General features: G+C 40.5%; 1 protein-coding gene across 2 annotated transcripts in view; it reads right to left on the bottom strand.

The window, feature by feature from the left end:
* TP53BP2 (tumor protein p53 binding protein 2) overlaps positions 1 to 16,721 on the bottom strand; it is a 65,868-nt gene that overhangs the window by 28,951 nt on the left and 20,196 nt on the right. Inside the window, exons 2-4 of one of the 2 annotated variants that reach the window (XM_054451702.2) lie at positions 11,999 to 12,146; positions 5,196 to 5,309; positions 1,392 to 1,474 (exon numbers count right to left, since the gene is read on the bottom strand). In XM_054451702.2, the coding sequence (XP_054307677.1) occupies positions 1,392 to 1,474; positions 5,196 to 5,309; positions 11,999 to 12,146 (345 nt within the window). The remainder of the gene's footprint in view (positions 1 to 1,391; positions 1,475 to 5,195; positions 5,310 to 11,998; positions 12,147 to 16,721) is intronic. The other variant, XM_054451708.2, reaches the window with a different exon arrangement.

The raw sequence follows: 16,721 nt of genomic DNA, 5'->3' as shown, positions 1-16,721 counted from the left end.
GGAAACACTTGGCAGCTTTTTAAAAATATATATATAAAGATATAATATATCTCTTTAATAGAGACACAGTCTCACTTTGTTGCCCAGGCTAGCCTCAAACTTCTGGCTTCAAGTCATCCTCGTGCCTCAGCCTCTAGTTGGTGGAGGAGGAGATACATTGTGTCCATATGCACTAAAACAATGGCTAAGATCATTTTCATCATCTGCATATCATCCTTTCATCACTGTAAGATAATTATTAAATCAAAGAAAAGCCCAGGCGCCATGGCTAACGTCTGTAACTCCAGCACTTTGGGAGGCAGAGGTGGGTGGATCACTTGAGGTCAGGAGTTCGAAACCAACCTGGCCAACATGGTGAAACCCCGACTCTACTAAAAATACAAAAATTAGCTGGGTGTGGTCGCAGGCACCTGTAATCCCAGCTACTCGGGAGGCTGAGGCAGGAGAAATCGCTTGAACCCAGGAGGTGAAGGTTGCAGTGAGCCGAGATCACGCCACTGCACTCCAGCCTGGGCAACAGAATGTGACTTCATCCCAGAAAACAATAAAATAAAATAAAAATAAAAATAAGTAAATCAAAGAAAAGAAAAAGAAGAATCTGAAGAAAGACATAGTAGGAGAAAATGGTCCTTAAGATCATCTGAATTCTACTATAAATGTACTGATGATTGGAGAAAGGTAATTTAGCTAATCCCTAATGGCACTAAAAATAGTGACCGCTGAAAAGAAATGTCTTCAAAATATACCAAAGATGCATGCTCAAATTCATATGCAATAGCAAGAGTATAAATATATAATTTTCCTTTTTTTTGAGACAGAGTGTCACTCTTGTTGCCCAGGCTGGAGTGCCATGGCACAACCTAGGCTCACTGTAATCTCTGCCTCCCGGGTTCAAGAGATTCTCCTGCCTAAGCCTCCTGAGTAGCTGGGATTACAGGCATGTACTACTACACCCAGCTAATTCTGTATTTTTAGTGGGGATGGGGTTTCTCCATGTTGGTCAGGCTGGTCTTGAACTGACCTCAGGTGAGTCACCCACCTCAGCCTCCCAAAGTGCTGGGATAACAGGCGTGAGCCACCGCACCCGGCCAATTTTGCATTTTTAATAAAGTGATGATTGCAACAAATAAAATCACCAAATAAGAAATACTTCCTCAAACTTGCTCAGCATTTATTTTGTCTGAATTTGTGTCACATTAAACATACAACTTCTTCCAATAGCCATATACAGATCATTAAAACTAATAGTTTCTATGAAACAAATTTAAAATAACCTTTAAAAACCAGCCATCCTTAGCCCATTGAATAATAAAGTAATAATGAATAAGATTTAAAGTTAAAAAATATGTTTCACTGTGGTATATATGCAATGGATAAAAACAACAACTTACACCATTCTCCTTTCTTCGATATTCACCAGGAACTTTTACACCATTTCTTTTTAAACTTGGATCCTGAGATCTTGGTCCACTCACTAAGGACAAAATTCAAAAACTATGCATTAACACTAGAGTTGACAGATATTTTAAGAACCAGTTCATTTCTGAGTTCTGTCATTACCGTTGTTTGATATTTTAAGTTGAATGTATTCTTAAAACAAAATATTTTCTAATAGCAATGGACCTAAGGTCTCATAACTCAGTGTGTTTTGCAAAATTAATTTCATGGAACAGTGAATACTCAGCACTACTAAATATCACATGCCACCTATTCATTAGGAAAGCTGTCTGATTCACATACCAAAGGAGGAAAAATTAACAAACGTAATGTACTTCTGACTATGAGTAATTCATACCATTTGCTTATAGTTGCTCTTCCTAGTCATCTATTTAGCTACTCAGTAGTTAAATAAAGAAAAGCTTCACTGAAATAGTTGAAAATTACATCAATGCATCCTTGTACTCGCTAACAATATTTTTAACTTATTATGAGAAGAAAGCACTTAAAAAAAAGGAACAAGTAGTATCTTAATTATTTGGTTTATTGCAGACATTTTGTGGTAATTTGTAAGTACTATGAAGTACTTCCACATTTATTTAAGCAAAATATTTGTTTAAGTTGGTGAAGGTACTATCCAGAAACACTATATATTCTGCTTTTTTGGGTAAAAAGAATTTTTAAAGCCAAAATACATGGGTCTTTCAGTACCACTTAATGTATCATAAAAGAAAACGTCTTAATTTAAACTAATACATTATAAGAAGCAAATAATACCAACAGAAAATTTTAAAAATACATTAAATTAAGCTCATACCTGTACTTCCCAGAAATTAAAAAATTATCAAATTACCTCCCAAGAAACTTAAGTTAAATGTCTATTATAACTGCCAGGAATCTTAGCACAAATTCCCATTGCTAACAAAAAATAAATAAACATGTCTACTCAGAGCCAAGTATCACACTTGCACCTAATTCTAATACATTCAGCTTTTATTTTTAAAATGCAGCTCAATTATCTGACAAAATAGCTCAGGTAATCTGCCACAATATTTCTGTAAGAAAAAAACTTCTATAATTTCAGAATAATTGCTTTCTTTGCTGTCTTAAAGAGAGAGCACTTAACTAGTTCCTCCTTTGTATAATCAGTTACCTAATTAAAGTAAGAAGCAAGAGCCTTAAACATAATTTCATATACATTCAGGGTCACAGGTCCTAATTGAATTGGAAAAAGAATATGGTGACAGTCTCCTAATCCTTAAGCGAGAGGTCTAGACCAAAAACAGTAAGTTAACACCTTAATAAAGGAGACTGAAAAACAATCCTGTTTTATCCCAATTTCAACACTATGTGGCACTGGTGTTTTGTCACAACGTGAAAACAGCTCCTTTATCTTCAGATTATATTTCTCACATTACTGACACTGAAACTGCATATTGCACTATTGAGAGACTATTTAATAATTTATCCAGTACTATACAGCAAGATATTTGAACAGGTAGATGAATGGGTAAAATTCAACTAATTAGAAGAGTGCATGTGATGTAAATAGAGAACAACAACAAAAAAATAAGATGCAAATGCCAATATAAAACTACAAAAGAAAAAAAGCCTACAGAAAAAAATACATGTTTACTTAAAATAAAATTACAGACATCAGTGATACTGAAAGGCAACCAGGTAGCTTGGCTGAGGTGATTCAGGTTCCACTCCTGGCTCTGCCTCTAGGTGTGTGGCCTCTGACAAGTCACTTAACCCCTAAGTATCAGCATTTCTCATCTGTAGGGTAGAAGGGGCCAAACTAAGTCAATTCTGCCCCTCAGCTAACCCATACTCTAAATTTAATCATTCCTAATGGTCAGGTACCATATAGACACTTGCATTAATGTAACAGTTAGTTAATAAAACTGAACTTTTTTTTTGGAGACGGAGTCTCGCTCTGTCGCCCAGGCTGGAGTGCAAATGGTGTGATCTCGGCTCACTGCAACATCCGCCTCCCGGGTTCAAGCAATTCTTCCACTTCAGCCTCCCAAGTAGCTGGGATTACAGACGCCCAGCTAATTTTTGTTTTTTGTTGTTGTTGTTGTTTTCGTTTTTTCAGATAAGTCTTGCTCTGTCGCCAGGCTGGAGTGCAGTGGCGCCATCTCAGCTCACTGCAAACTCCAACTCCCTGATTCAAGCGATTCTCCCGCCTCAGCCTCCCGAGTAGCTGGGATCACAGGCACGTGCCACCACACCCAGCTAATTTTTGTATTTTTAGTAGAGACGGGGTTTCACCATGTTGGCCAGGATGGTCTGTCTCGATCTCCTGACCTCGTGATCCTCCCGCCTTGGCCTCCCAAAGTGCTGGGATTACAGGCATGAGCCACCATACCCGGCCTAATTTTTGTATTTTTAGTAGAGACAGAGTTTCATCATGTTGGCCAGGCTGGTCTCAAACTCCTGATCTAAGGTGATCCACCCACCTCAGCCTCCCAAAGTGCTGGGATTACAGGCATGAGCCACCACACTCAGCCAAAATTGAGCTTTTATAATGTCCAATAACCCTGCTCGTTCTCCCACATCCTACAAGACTGCTGGGTCACAGGGATGGCTGTGTCCCCAGTGTCTACTGCTGCTTCCCACCCACACTCTCTCTCCACCCTCCCCCTACAGTCATCTATAAACTCTGGTCACAATCCCTGGTCACTAACGATGTGACCAATTGACTCCCTTGTTCTCTCCACCTCCACATCCTGCCTTCATTCTGGATGACGTTACCGCCCAAATGCTAGCCTCTCAGTTCTAGCTTTCTCGTCTCCACTCTAATTCAGCCTCATTTCAGGGCCCCACCTGGGACCACAACACTAGAAGCCCTCTACCTCCAAAATTTTCAATTCAAACCTTCTGTTTTTTGACCACTATTTCCTTTCAATCTCAGGCGTCTCACTCATTTCCTCTCACACCTGTTCTTTCATCTAACTGAGACTCACAGCCTCTTAACTCTGTCTACTCTTTCACCACAGCCCCTCCTGTCTTCACTTCTTCCCCACCCAGCTGAGGTATCACCTTGCCAATACCCTCTTCTCCCCTGTCCCACTGACCTCCCATTGAATTTGTCTAGAAACCTTGGGTTTTCTAGATAATTGCCTAGAAAGAATTTGTCTGGACACCTTTGTTTTCTTCTCTTCTTACAACCCACCTGGGCTGTAGACCACCACTGGAGAAAAATCATGTATGGTCTCATGGTCTCTAATCTCAACTGGCCTCAATGGTTCCCAGCAGTCTGGCTTCCCTAGTAAGCCCTCTCTCCTAATCTCCAAAACAGCTCCAGCTTCCCACCCACCTCCATCATCACTCCTACCTCAGAGAAAACAAATGTTTTTAGATGAGAAATCCCTCAATTTACTCCCACAAAATGCACAAATTTAGCCACATCTGCCACAGTTTTATTTCTGTCCTGTTATTATGGAAGAGGGATCCTTCCTCTTGTCTAAGAGGACTTTCTGCCTCAGGGCTGTGGAAGGACCTATCAGGCACCCTGCCTAACAAGTATTTCCTTTCTTATAGTTTCAACCCCCTGCTCTAATGACTCCTTCCCACCTGCATTAAACAACTATAGTCAAACTTCTCCCCTCGACAGCCTATCTCAACTGTTTCCACTTCCTAACCTCTCCTTCACCTCTCAAATTACCTGGCTTCTCATCATGTGCCACCTACTACTCCCAGCACAAAATAAAAGCTTAAATATCTGTCACAATTCACAGAGCACTACCTACCAATGTCCCTGCCAGGGGGGCGTTCATGACGAAGGAAGAAGCGAACTTCGTTCCTCTGACTTCCAAATCGTTGAAGAACATCAAACATTCGCTCATTATCCGCAACTGGACGTTCTAAAGCAAATGAGTAGAAACCACATTATTTTCAGGTAAAAGAAAGATAAACATATGATTCACCATCTATCCTTCATGCAAATTATACATTATGGATACAGCAAATGCTTAGTATCTCAGGTAAATTTTTTTCATTAAAACATGTCTTAGAAAATGAAGTAACACAGATTTTCCACACCCACAGAGTCAAGCCAGGATGGAATACTACAAAGGGCAATGCATCTCGGCCAGCTGTCGGGGAGCTCAGCAGTCTAAATCCAGTGGGCTCCGCGCTGGCCACAGGCGCACCATTTAACTTCTGTGGTTCCAAAAGTTTCTGTAAAATCCATATTAGATCAGATAGTCCCTTCTAACACTAATGTTCATGATTCTCCGAATATACAAAGAAAATATTAAAAAGCAACTTTCTAAATAGCCTAGTCTTTTTTTTTAAATTGTAGTTTTCAATACAGGCTATTTTTAAATTATAATTTTACAAACAATATTTTAAAAAATCAGACCCATCCATTTCCAAATAAAAGTCTATTTACTGTTGTAAAATGTATCTATATTTGCCCCTCTTCCAGTGAGAATACCAGTGTCAGAATTTTTCTGGAAACAAAAAGAAGGGCACACCTAAATACCTAGTAAAAATAGAAGCTTCAGGAGAAACAATATATCTCAAGCAGTCCTAAAAAAATCTTCCAATCTCAAGGGATCTGGATATAAAAACGAGACACACTGTTTGAGGAGGCAATTGCTTAAAATCAATGAAACTCCAGTAATGTCAACATAATTTTTAAATATAAGAATGTTGAAATACCCTAAGAAAACTCAACACATTTATCAGTAATCAAGGACAATATCTCAACACCTTAAATAAACATGGGCAGAGAACAGAGCAGGCAAGCATTCACCAGCCAATTTGGTGAACCAACCCTGAACTTAATCTGCTTGGCTGCAACAAAACGCAGTTCTGGTTCTACTTCCAGTAACATAACATACTGAGTTGACATATGTTATGACATAGATAATCCCCTTTTATAAACCACACATATTCTAAGCCCTCCCCCAAAAAGGATACACCATAGTTAGAGAGAAACACCTCCAAAAGAAATTCTGAGTAGCCCTTCCACCCACCCCTACAAAATACACACACACAAGCTGTACTCAAAACAAGTAAAATCTCCAGGTTCCAGGAGCAAAGAGAGACTCAAAGGAAGTAAAGTAGCTTGCTGTCCACGCTGGACTGCCCCAGAAGGATATGGACTTTCTCACATCCCGATGGCCCTGTGATGGCAGAAGATCAGGCATAGGCCTGCATAAGCTGAAACAGACACTTCAAAGGCTCTCAAAGCTCCCTACTAACACTCGCGTGCCAACCACACCTACGGTCATGCACTGCATGTTGACAGTGGTCCCATAAGATTGTAAGGCCATATTTTTACTGTACCTTTTCCTATGTTTAAATATGTTTAGATACACAAATACGTACCACTGTGTTACAACTGCCTACAGTATTCAATACAGTAACATGCTGTACAGGTTTGTAGCCTAGGAGCAAAAGGCTGTATACCATATAGCCTAGGTGTGTAGTAGGCTATACCATCTAAATTTGTGTAAGTACGCTCTATGATGTTCACACAACAACAAAATCACCTAATGACAAATTTCTCGGCACATATCACCATTATTGACACATGACTGCATCTCCTTGACAGGGCATTCCTGCCTATGTGACTCTGAACATGCCATTCCTATCATTCATCATCCCCCCCAGCACCCTTTTCTCCTGCAAATGAAACACATCTATCACTGCAACTATCACATTGTATTATAAATGTCTGTGGATACTTGTTTCTCTTTGTGCCCCGTAAGATACCTGAAGGCAACTTTCATCTCTGTATCACTCTCAATCAAGTGCAGTCCCTAGCATATAACAGGCATCCGAGAAATATTCACTAAGCAAATACACGAGTGGGTAGTGAGGAAATGCAAAAGGAAAGAAGACAGGAGAGGAGACGAAAGGCTTAACACTTAGAGAATAAAGTAATAGGGGAATACATTTACACCTTTGGAATAAGAAATTATTTTTTTTAATAACACACAAATAGGCCTGAGATCCTGAATGGTTTTTAAATGCCTACAAATCAAGAGTGAAGGGAAAAAGTCAGAGTAAACATGAGCAAAGGATATAAAGAAACAATTTCAAAAACCAAAAAGCCAAATGGCCAATGAACAAATGAAAAAACAGGCAACCACATCTGAAATCAGAAATATGCAAATTTAAACAAAAGTCAGGTTTTCAGCTATCAGTTTAGTAAAAGTTAAAATATTATAACTTGATGAGGAATACATCTAGAAATAACTGGAAAGGGTATGAACTGATATAACCTTTGCAGAAGAAAATCTGACAATATATATTACATTTTCAAACGTGTGAACCTTTATGTTAATGTGGTTAATGATAGTATAACCTTTTTATTACCTATGGGTATCCCATAACATCATGTTCTATATCTTAAATATACACATTAAAAAAAAAAAAAAGTGTGGCCTGGCCAGGCACAGTGGCTCACGCCTGTAATCCCAACACTTTGGAAGGATGAGGCTGGAGGATCACTTAAGCCCAGGAGTTCAAGACCAGCCTAGGCAACATAGCAAAACCCCATCTTTACAAAAAATACAAAAATTAGCTGGGTGTGGTGGCACATTCCTGTAGTCCCAACTACTCAGGAGGCTGAGGTGGGAGGATTACTTGAGCCTAGAAGGTCAAGGCTGCAGCAAGCCAAGACTGCATCACACTGCACTCCAGCCTGAGCGACACAGCAAGACTTTGTCTCAATAAAAAAATAAAATATTTCACATCAATTACTGCATGAGGAGGAGGGGGAGGGAAAGAAAGAAAAAGAAAAACAAAATTTTTTTTGAAAATTTAAAAAATGTATGAACTTTTAATCAAAGAATTCCATTTTTGGCATCCACCCCTAGAGAAATGCTTGCATAGGATCAGAAGAGGTTCCTAAAAGGATTTTTACTGCAGCACTTATTAAAACAAGATAATTTATTTAAATGTTTGTAAATAAAGCAATTGTTAGCTCAACTATAGTTTATGCATACTGGGGGAAATTATGTCATAATTTAAAAATAACGTGGTGACTCACGTCTGTAATCCCAGCACTTTGGGAGGCTGAGGCAGGCGGATCACTTGAGGTCAGGAGTTCAAAACCAGCCTGGCCAACATGGTGAAACTCCATCTCTACTAAAAATATAAAAATTAGCTGGGCGTGGTGGTGGGTGCCTGTAGTTCCAGCTACTCAGGGGGCTGAGGCAGCAGAATCACTTGAACATAGGAGGCAGAGATGGCAGTGAGCCGAGATGGTGCCACTGCACTCCAGCCTGGGCAACAGAGTGAGACTCTGTCTCAAAAAAAAGACATAGATTTACACATACTAATCTGAAAAGATCTACAAGCTATGTTGTAAGGTAAAATAGTAAACTGGAGGACACTGATATGTATGCTACTGTTTACATAAAGGAAAAATAGAGAAACAACACAAAAATATTTCTACAGTTACTTATAAATGCAGAGAAAAGGTCTGAGAAATTATCTGGCTAAAATCATAAGTGATTACATCAAGAGATCAGGGGAATCGCTTAGGACAGAGACATCCATTCTGTTTATATTATTACCTTTTTTAAAAACTAGAGGCTGAGCGTGGTGGCTCACACCTGTAATCCCAGCACTTTGGGAGGCCGAGGCAGGCGGATCACAAGGTCAGGAGATCAAGACCATCCTGGCCAACATGATGAAACTCTATCTCTACTAAAAATACAAAAAAAATTAGCTGGTGTGGTGGCGCATGCCTGTAATCCCAACTACTCGGAAGGCTGAGGCACGAGAATCACTTGAATCCAGGAGGCGGAAGTTGCAGTGGGCTGAGATCGTGCCACTGCACTTCAGCCTGGTGACACAGCGAGACTCCATCTCAAAAAAAAAAAAAAAGAAAAGAAAAAGAAAAAAATCTAGAACACATATCGGTGTTATCATTAAAAAAAAATTTTCTTTTTTTTGACACAGAATCTTGCTGTCACCCAGGCTGGAGTGGAGTGGAGGTGCACGATCTCGGCTCATGGCAACCTCTGCCTCCCGAGTTCAAGGGATTCTCCTGCCTCAGCCTCCCCAGTAGATGGGATTACAGGTGCCCCCCATCATGCCTGGCTAATTTTTGTATTTTACTTTAGTAGAGGTGGGGTTTCACCATGTTGGCCAGGCTGGTCTCAAACTCCTAAACTCAGGTGATCAACCCTCCTTGGCCTCCCAAAGTGCTGGGATTATAGGAGTGAGCCACCGTGTCCGGCCAAAAATTTTTTTAATTAAAAAGTTGTGCCGGGCGCAGTGGCTCACACCTGTAATCCCAGCACTTTGTGAGGCCGAGGTGGTGGATCACCTGAGGTAGGGAGATCAAGACCAGCCTGACCAACATGGAGAAAGCCCGTCTCTACTAAAAATACAAAATTAGCTGGGCATGGTGGTGTATGCCTGTAATCCCCAGCTACTCAGGAGGCTGAAGCAGGAGAATTGCTTGAACCCAGGAGGTGGAGGCTGCAGTGAGCCGAGATCGCGCCATTGCACTCCAGCCTGGGCAACAAGAGCGAAACTCCGTCTCAAAAAAAAAAAAAAGTTGTAAGAAAAAAAATCCTTTACATGTCATCATCACATAGTAAAGGTTATTAAATTCAAGTTAGCAAGAGGAATAAGTGGGATCAAAAGTGTCAAGGAATAGAGTACAGCCCTGGCAAAGACAGAACAGTTCTTCCTCTATGAAAATGAGAAGAAAATGGAGACACACAGAGGGAATCTGAGGTACAGAGTAAGAAAACTGAGGGGCCGGGCGCAGTGGCTCACACCTGTAATCCCAGCACTTTGGGAGGCCGAGGCGGGTGGATCACGAGGTCAGGAGATCGAGACCATCCTGGCTAACATGGTGAAACCCCGTCTCTACTAAAAATCAAAAAATTAGCCGGGCATGGTGGCAGGTGCCTGTAGTACCAGCTACTCAGGAGGCTGAGGCAGGAGAATGGCGTGAACCTCGGAGGCAGAGCTTTCAGTGAGCCAAGATCGTGCCACTGCACTCCAGCCTGCACGACAGAGCGAGACTCTGTCTCAAAAAAAAAAAAAAAAAAAGAAAACTGAGGAAGCACACAATGGATGGTTTCAATTATCTCAGTAAAGAATAAAGCAAGGTAATTTGCTGAATGCAAGGAGGTTACCAGGAGCAGCTAGAAGTTCATTTCCTCATTCTGTAAATATTTCTACAGCATCTACTAGGTACAAGGCACTCCCCTTGAGCTGGGGATACAGCAGTGAACAAGATAAACAAGGTCTCTACCCTTAAATAGTTTACATTCTAGTGCATATGTTTGGGGCTATCAGGATAAAAGGAGCAATAAACTAATAAACACACACAAAGTCAGGATGACGGGCCTTCTGCAGAGGATTACATCAGGATGATGTAACTGAGAACTAACTTCATGGCTACTTTTGGCAGGGTGCTCAGCAAAAGCCTCTCCAAGGAGATTAACATTTTAGCTGCAATCCAGAAGGAACCAGCAATGACAATATCTGGAGACAGAGCAATACAAACAGTGGGAATGGCTATCACCAATGACTCTAAGGTGGGAATGAGCTTAGCATATTTGAGAAATATTTTAAAAGCTGCAGGAAGAAGCAGAGAAGAAAATGGTACCAGATAAGAGCAAAGACAAAGAATCTACAGAACTTCACAACCTAATATTAAAAGTTTGGATTTTATTCTAAGTGGAGGAGAAGTTGCTAGTTTTAAGCAGGAAAGTGAAATTATCTAATTTTCATTTTCAAAAGATCCCTTGGGCTTCTTCATGTGATTGTTCTAATCTGGTTCCTATGTAAACAGAAAAGAAAGTAATTCGGAGACTGCAGAAGACCTTCTAGAACATCCAACTGTAGAAAAGTCAACCAAAGATGAATAAAAGGACTTGCCTGAAAAGAAGTGGGGGCTCAGCTGAAGTTAGCTATCATGAATGGCATGCACTCAATTAACACAGTGTGTGACTTGCTCTGGGGATATCTGGCACCCCCAGAGGTGAAAAAGGAAACCAGCAGGAGTTCACCCAGCCTGTGTAAGAACAAGGCAGAAATGATGAAAAATTACTCCCACATCTACCAACTCCTATGGAGCCAAAAAGAAACCAGGCTATCCCATTTTAGAGCTCCAAAGAACCATACAGAGGGATTGATTTCAAGGCTTACAATAATGCCCACGAGTTCACCACTGCTGTCTGCCACTACAGTTCCTCAACACTGAGTAGCTTCCTCTAAAAACCTACGGAAGTTGAGAGAGGGCAAACTAGTTAGGATGCCTCAAATTTCTAATGAAGTAAAGCTTACACATACAAAGACACTGTTGAGCACCATCCACTGGACCACAACATCCCAGATGACCTTTTATATTTTATATTGTGGTGTCGCCATTTTATTGGAGCAAAAGAAAACAGAAAAAGACTTCATGTATCATACCAAAGCTGGATCAGGAACACTATTTCTGCCGGACGTGCTATTCTCCAGTTTCTCCCCGGAGAAACATGAGCATTCACATAGTGCCACGTCTACAAACCAACATTAATAGAAGACAGAAGAACTAAAGCACGAGGCTGTCAGCGTCTCTCACCAGAGCCACACCACACTTCAGCCAAATGGCAATCACTCTCGCCGGGTTCTTTGCACAGATCCACCACGTCTCTGCATATTGTTTCTGGAGTAACTGGAACTTCTGTGAAGTGCTGCTCATTGTTACTGAGATACACGGTAAGAAACATCTAAAAATTAAGAGAGAAACACACGGTTACTGGTACTGTCTGCCTAATGTGGTATTCACCTTAAATTCCTTTCTCCAAACAAAATCTCAGTTGGAAGTGCAAATGTACAACAGAACAGTCTGGCTGTCACCCGGCCAAAGGTGAGGTGTGGACTGGGCGTTGAGGGAGACCTGGAGCCCAGCCCCTACCATGGGCAGTAGTTGTAGAACCCTTGGTGACCCTGGAATACAGTCACATCAGTTCAAATTAAATCTGTTTTTGCCAGTTTCATTCATGTTGTTTGCCAAATATTTATATATGCTGGACCCATACTACAAATATATCTTCCTGTCAATCGTGTAAAGGTTGATGCGACCACCTCATCCATATATACTTATTTATGCACAGTCTCTTTTTTGGAAGGACACGTAAGAATGTAACATGCTGCTTCTGAAGTGGAAGGGGGATGGGAACAGAGCTTGTGGGGCGGCTCTGTATAAACCTAATCTTTATATAATGTACATATATTACCTATTCAAAAAAATTGTACTTTTTTTTTTTTTTGGAGACAGAGTCTCACTCCATCTCCCAGGCTGGAGCACAGTGGCATGATCTCGGCTCACTGCAACATCCGCCTCCCGAATTCAAGTGATTTTCCTGTCTCAGCCTCCCAAGTAGCTGGGATTACAGGTGCATGCCATACCACACCACACCACGCCATGCCACATCCGGCTAATTTTTGTGTTTTTAGTAAAGACAGGGTTTCATTATGTTGGCCAGGCTGGTTTCAAATTCCTGACTTCAGGTGATCCACCCACCTCGGCCTCCCAAAGTGCTGGGATTACAGGCGTGAGCCACTGCGCCCGGCCAAAAAATTGTATTTCTAAAATGTTTTAAGCAAATTAAATACCTACTTTGAAGTATAAGATTTCATTAACAAAGTATAAGTAGAAATGAGTAGCTGTTATGTTAACACCTACCTGACCTTGTATATAAACACTGAGACCAACAGAAGGTTTACATTTAAAACTCACTAATAGGCTGGGTGTAGTGGCCTACACCTGTAATCCCAACACTTTGGGAGGCCAAGGCGGGAAGATCATGTGAGTCCAGGAGTTTAAGACCAGTCTGGGCAACGAAGCAACACTCCATTTCTACCAAAAATTAAAGGAAAATCAGCCAGGCATGGTGGCACATGCCTGTGGTCCCTGCTACTTGGAAGGCTGAGTGGGGAAGACTGCTCGAGCCCAGGAGGTCGCAGCTGTAGTGAGAAGTGACTGCACCACTGCACTCCAGCCTGGGTAAGACCCTGACTCAAAAAAAAAACCTAACAATCTTGACAATCTTTCTCCTAGTAAAAAAAGACACTGTATCTTAGAAACACTGCTACTAAAGAATTAAATTTTTCACACCTATTAAATTACAAAAAAAAAAAAAAAATCTTGTTAATTTCCAATGCTGAAGAAACTAAGTGAAACAGGAAACAAGTTTTTGACAGTGATGCAAATTAGTAAGGCTCTATGTTTATTCAATTCAGTGAGTAACTCCATGCAAGTCAGTATGTATCAGGATTAAAAAATAATAATTTGAAAGCATTACCTCACAGTGAGAATACATCCTGTGAAAATAATTCCAATCAAAGAAAGAGAATGCATAACCTATGGAACATAAACTTGAGGGACAAGTTTAGTCTTTTAAAATCATTAATGAAACTATGCTGAGCATTGGGAAAAGTCTGGGTTTTAAGACTTCAAAAAAGCAAAATAAGTAGGATATACCCTATGACCACAATGACATGAGGACATCACACAGCAATTGGAGGGCCTACCAACGGTCACACAACTCCCCTTCCACCTTAAATGTCTCTGCCCATTACCCCCAAATGGAGAAAGCTGCATTAAGACGTTGTTTGCGAAAAGGCAGCACCTGATTAGGGATGATGATGGAAACTGGCTAAGACATCAGACTCGGTGCGTCAAGATTTGGTCAGAGAAAGAGGAGATATACATGAGAGAAAGAGTGGACCCTTGCACTCAAGCCAGTCCAAGCCTCCACATTCTGCAACCAAAGCTGTTAACTCACATGAACAGGTATAACAGAGGGTGATCCAGAAAAATTAAAATAGTGAACACTGTTGAAACAATTTTTTAATGGAAAAAAAAAGTCTACCACTGTAGACTTTCCCAGTATGAGCTCAGAAGCTTTCAAGCTAATTATCTCAGGTTTTTCACATTTTGACTACATAAAGGTACATAGTTCTAGAGTTCAACTTAGCCAACAAGGCAGCACTCAAAATCATTACACAAAAATCATAAAGCCTTGACTAAATCATTGAAAAAATAACAAAGATTAACAAAGCACAGAATTACACTCGTCTGCTGCTCCCAAAGTATACAGCATATTCAGTGATGGAGACAAATAATGTACACTTTAGCATTAAATACTCCCTCTCCATACTCCCTACCGATGCAAAAACTTGCTTTGAAGTTTATCACTTCAAAAATAGTAACTTTTCACTGTAAATATGAGGCGTAGAGGTGTTAAGTTACAGAAATACTGGAAATACAGAGTATATGCTAAACACACACCTTATCAACAAATAAAAGCCTATTATGTAAGATAGCACCTTACCTCTGTAAACTTCATCTTTCAGACACATTATCTCAGAAACTTACATCAACTCTCAGATAAACAGCAGGTGTTATTTTCTCTTTATAAATGAAGAAAAAGACTCAGATAAGTGATCTATTTGCCTACTGAAATGAGAAGGGTACAATTCTGTTTTTCTGATCTATCCTCTATTCTTTAACCTGTCCTTTATAGAAAGAAAATATTAGGAAATGCTCCATTTAACCACAGTTACCCACACTTTAACAGAGATCTGATCTTTTACTTTCTGGAAAACCAACAGCTTCATTTATTTAAAAGTATAATTAAAAATAAGAATGATGACAGATGTGTTCTATTTATGGTTACTTTTCCCACAGGTTTAACACTGGTATGAACAGTAAGTGTAAGAGTTGACCCCATTTCTACCTGTCATGTATGGAGATTAGCTCTGCGGTGATTTTAGTAATTGTACTGCAGTCCGCGATGCTGGGCCAGGAACACGCTATTTTTGTCGATTCCCAGGCAGGAGATCTAGTTCAAACTCCAGATTTCTTCACAATTAGTTAGACTACCTTAGGCAAGTAATGTCACCTCTCTGAAACTCAGCATCCTCATCTTCAAAATGAGTCTTTAAGTTCCCCAATAGCTACACATTTACCTATGTAACAAACCTGCACATCCTGCACCTGTATCCCGGAACTTAAAATTAATTTTTTTTTTAAAAAGTTCCCTAAGAGCTACTATTTATTTAGTAAATGTTTACTAGGTACCAGAGTAAGAGTCAACATTTTTACAGCAGCCTACAAGGTCTGCTGTAGTCATGATCTGGCCCCTATTTCCTTCTAATCCCCCCTCACTCTGTGCTCTATCAGCGTCCTCTTTGCTGTTCATCAAACACACCAGGCATGTTCCCATGTGAGAGCCTCTGTACTTGCTGTTCCTCTATTTGGAATGACCTTCTTTGTATGCCAGCATAACTCTCCCTTCCTCATCTCCGTCACGCCTTTACTCAGATGTCATCCTCTCAGTGAAGCCTTACCTAGGAACCCTACCTAGAATTCCAACACACACACACACACACACACACACACACACACACACACACACACACACACACACACACACACACACACACACACACACACACACACACACACACACACACACACACACACACACACACACACACACACACACACACACACACACACACCCCCTAGCCCATTCTTCTGCTTTATTTCCCTCCTTAGCACAGTCACTAACATGTCATATGTTATATTTATTTAACTCATTTTTACTATCTGCCTTTCCTACTAGAAAGTAAACTCCATATAGTCAAAGGTTTTGTCTTTGTTCAGTGTTGTATACTCAGCGCCTAGAACTGTGCCTGGTATGTAACAAGGACACACTAAGTATTAAATCCTGCAAAGTGATTGCATTTTACAGATGAAAACACTGAAGCACAGAGGGATTTAAGTAACTCACCCAGGTCACACAGCTATTAAGTGGCAAAACCAAGATTGAGCCCCTTGCTCGAGAGCACACAGGTAAAGACTCTCCTGAATCTGGACCACACAGTGCCAAGTGTGTCACTGCCTCTAGTTCTGTCTTTTAGAGCAACATTTTGCCCACAATCCATCATCTCACCTCTGATTTATTTTCATGGTCAGTTTTGTTTCAGGTACTGCTAAACGGTATGGCATGTAGCATGTAGCATGTAGCACAGCTATATACTCTCAAATGAGAGAGTATGTTGTCCTCTCATATCTTCAGCTTACATCCTGCTACCATCATTCTACTTCTGTTTCAACATTATTTTCATTCATTCAGTATTTACAGATCATCTGCCATATGATCTCTGTTCTAATGTAGAAATAATCTTTACTAAACAGCTAATACTACAGACAGTACAAACTTCAAAGAGAGAGAAAGAAAGCTGTGAGAAGGACACAGCCAGCCCATAGGAAGGAAGTCAAAAAAATAAAC

Source organism: Pongo pygmaeus, chromosome 1, assembly GCF_028885625.2.
Source record: "Pongo pygmaeus isolate AG05252 chromosome 1, NHGRI_mPonPyg2-v2.0_pri, whole genome shotgun sequence".
Lineage (NCBI taxonomy): Eukaryota > Metazoa > Chordata > Mammalia > Primates > Hominidae > Pongo > Pongo pygmaeus.
The sequence above is the reverse complement of the archived record's forward strand: the minus strand, read 5'-3'. Positions and strand labels throughout refer to the sequence as shown.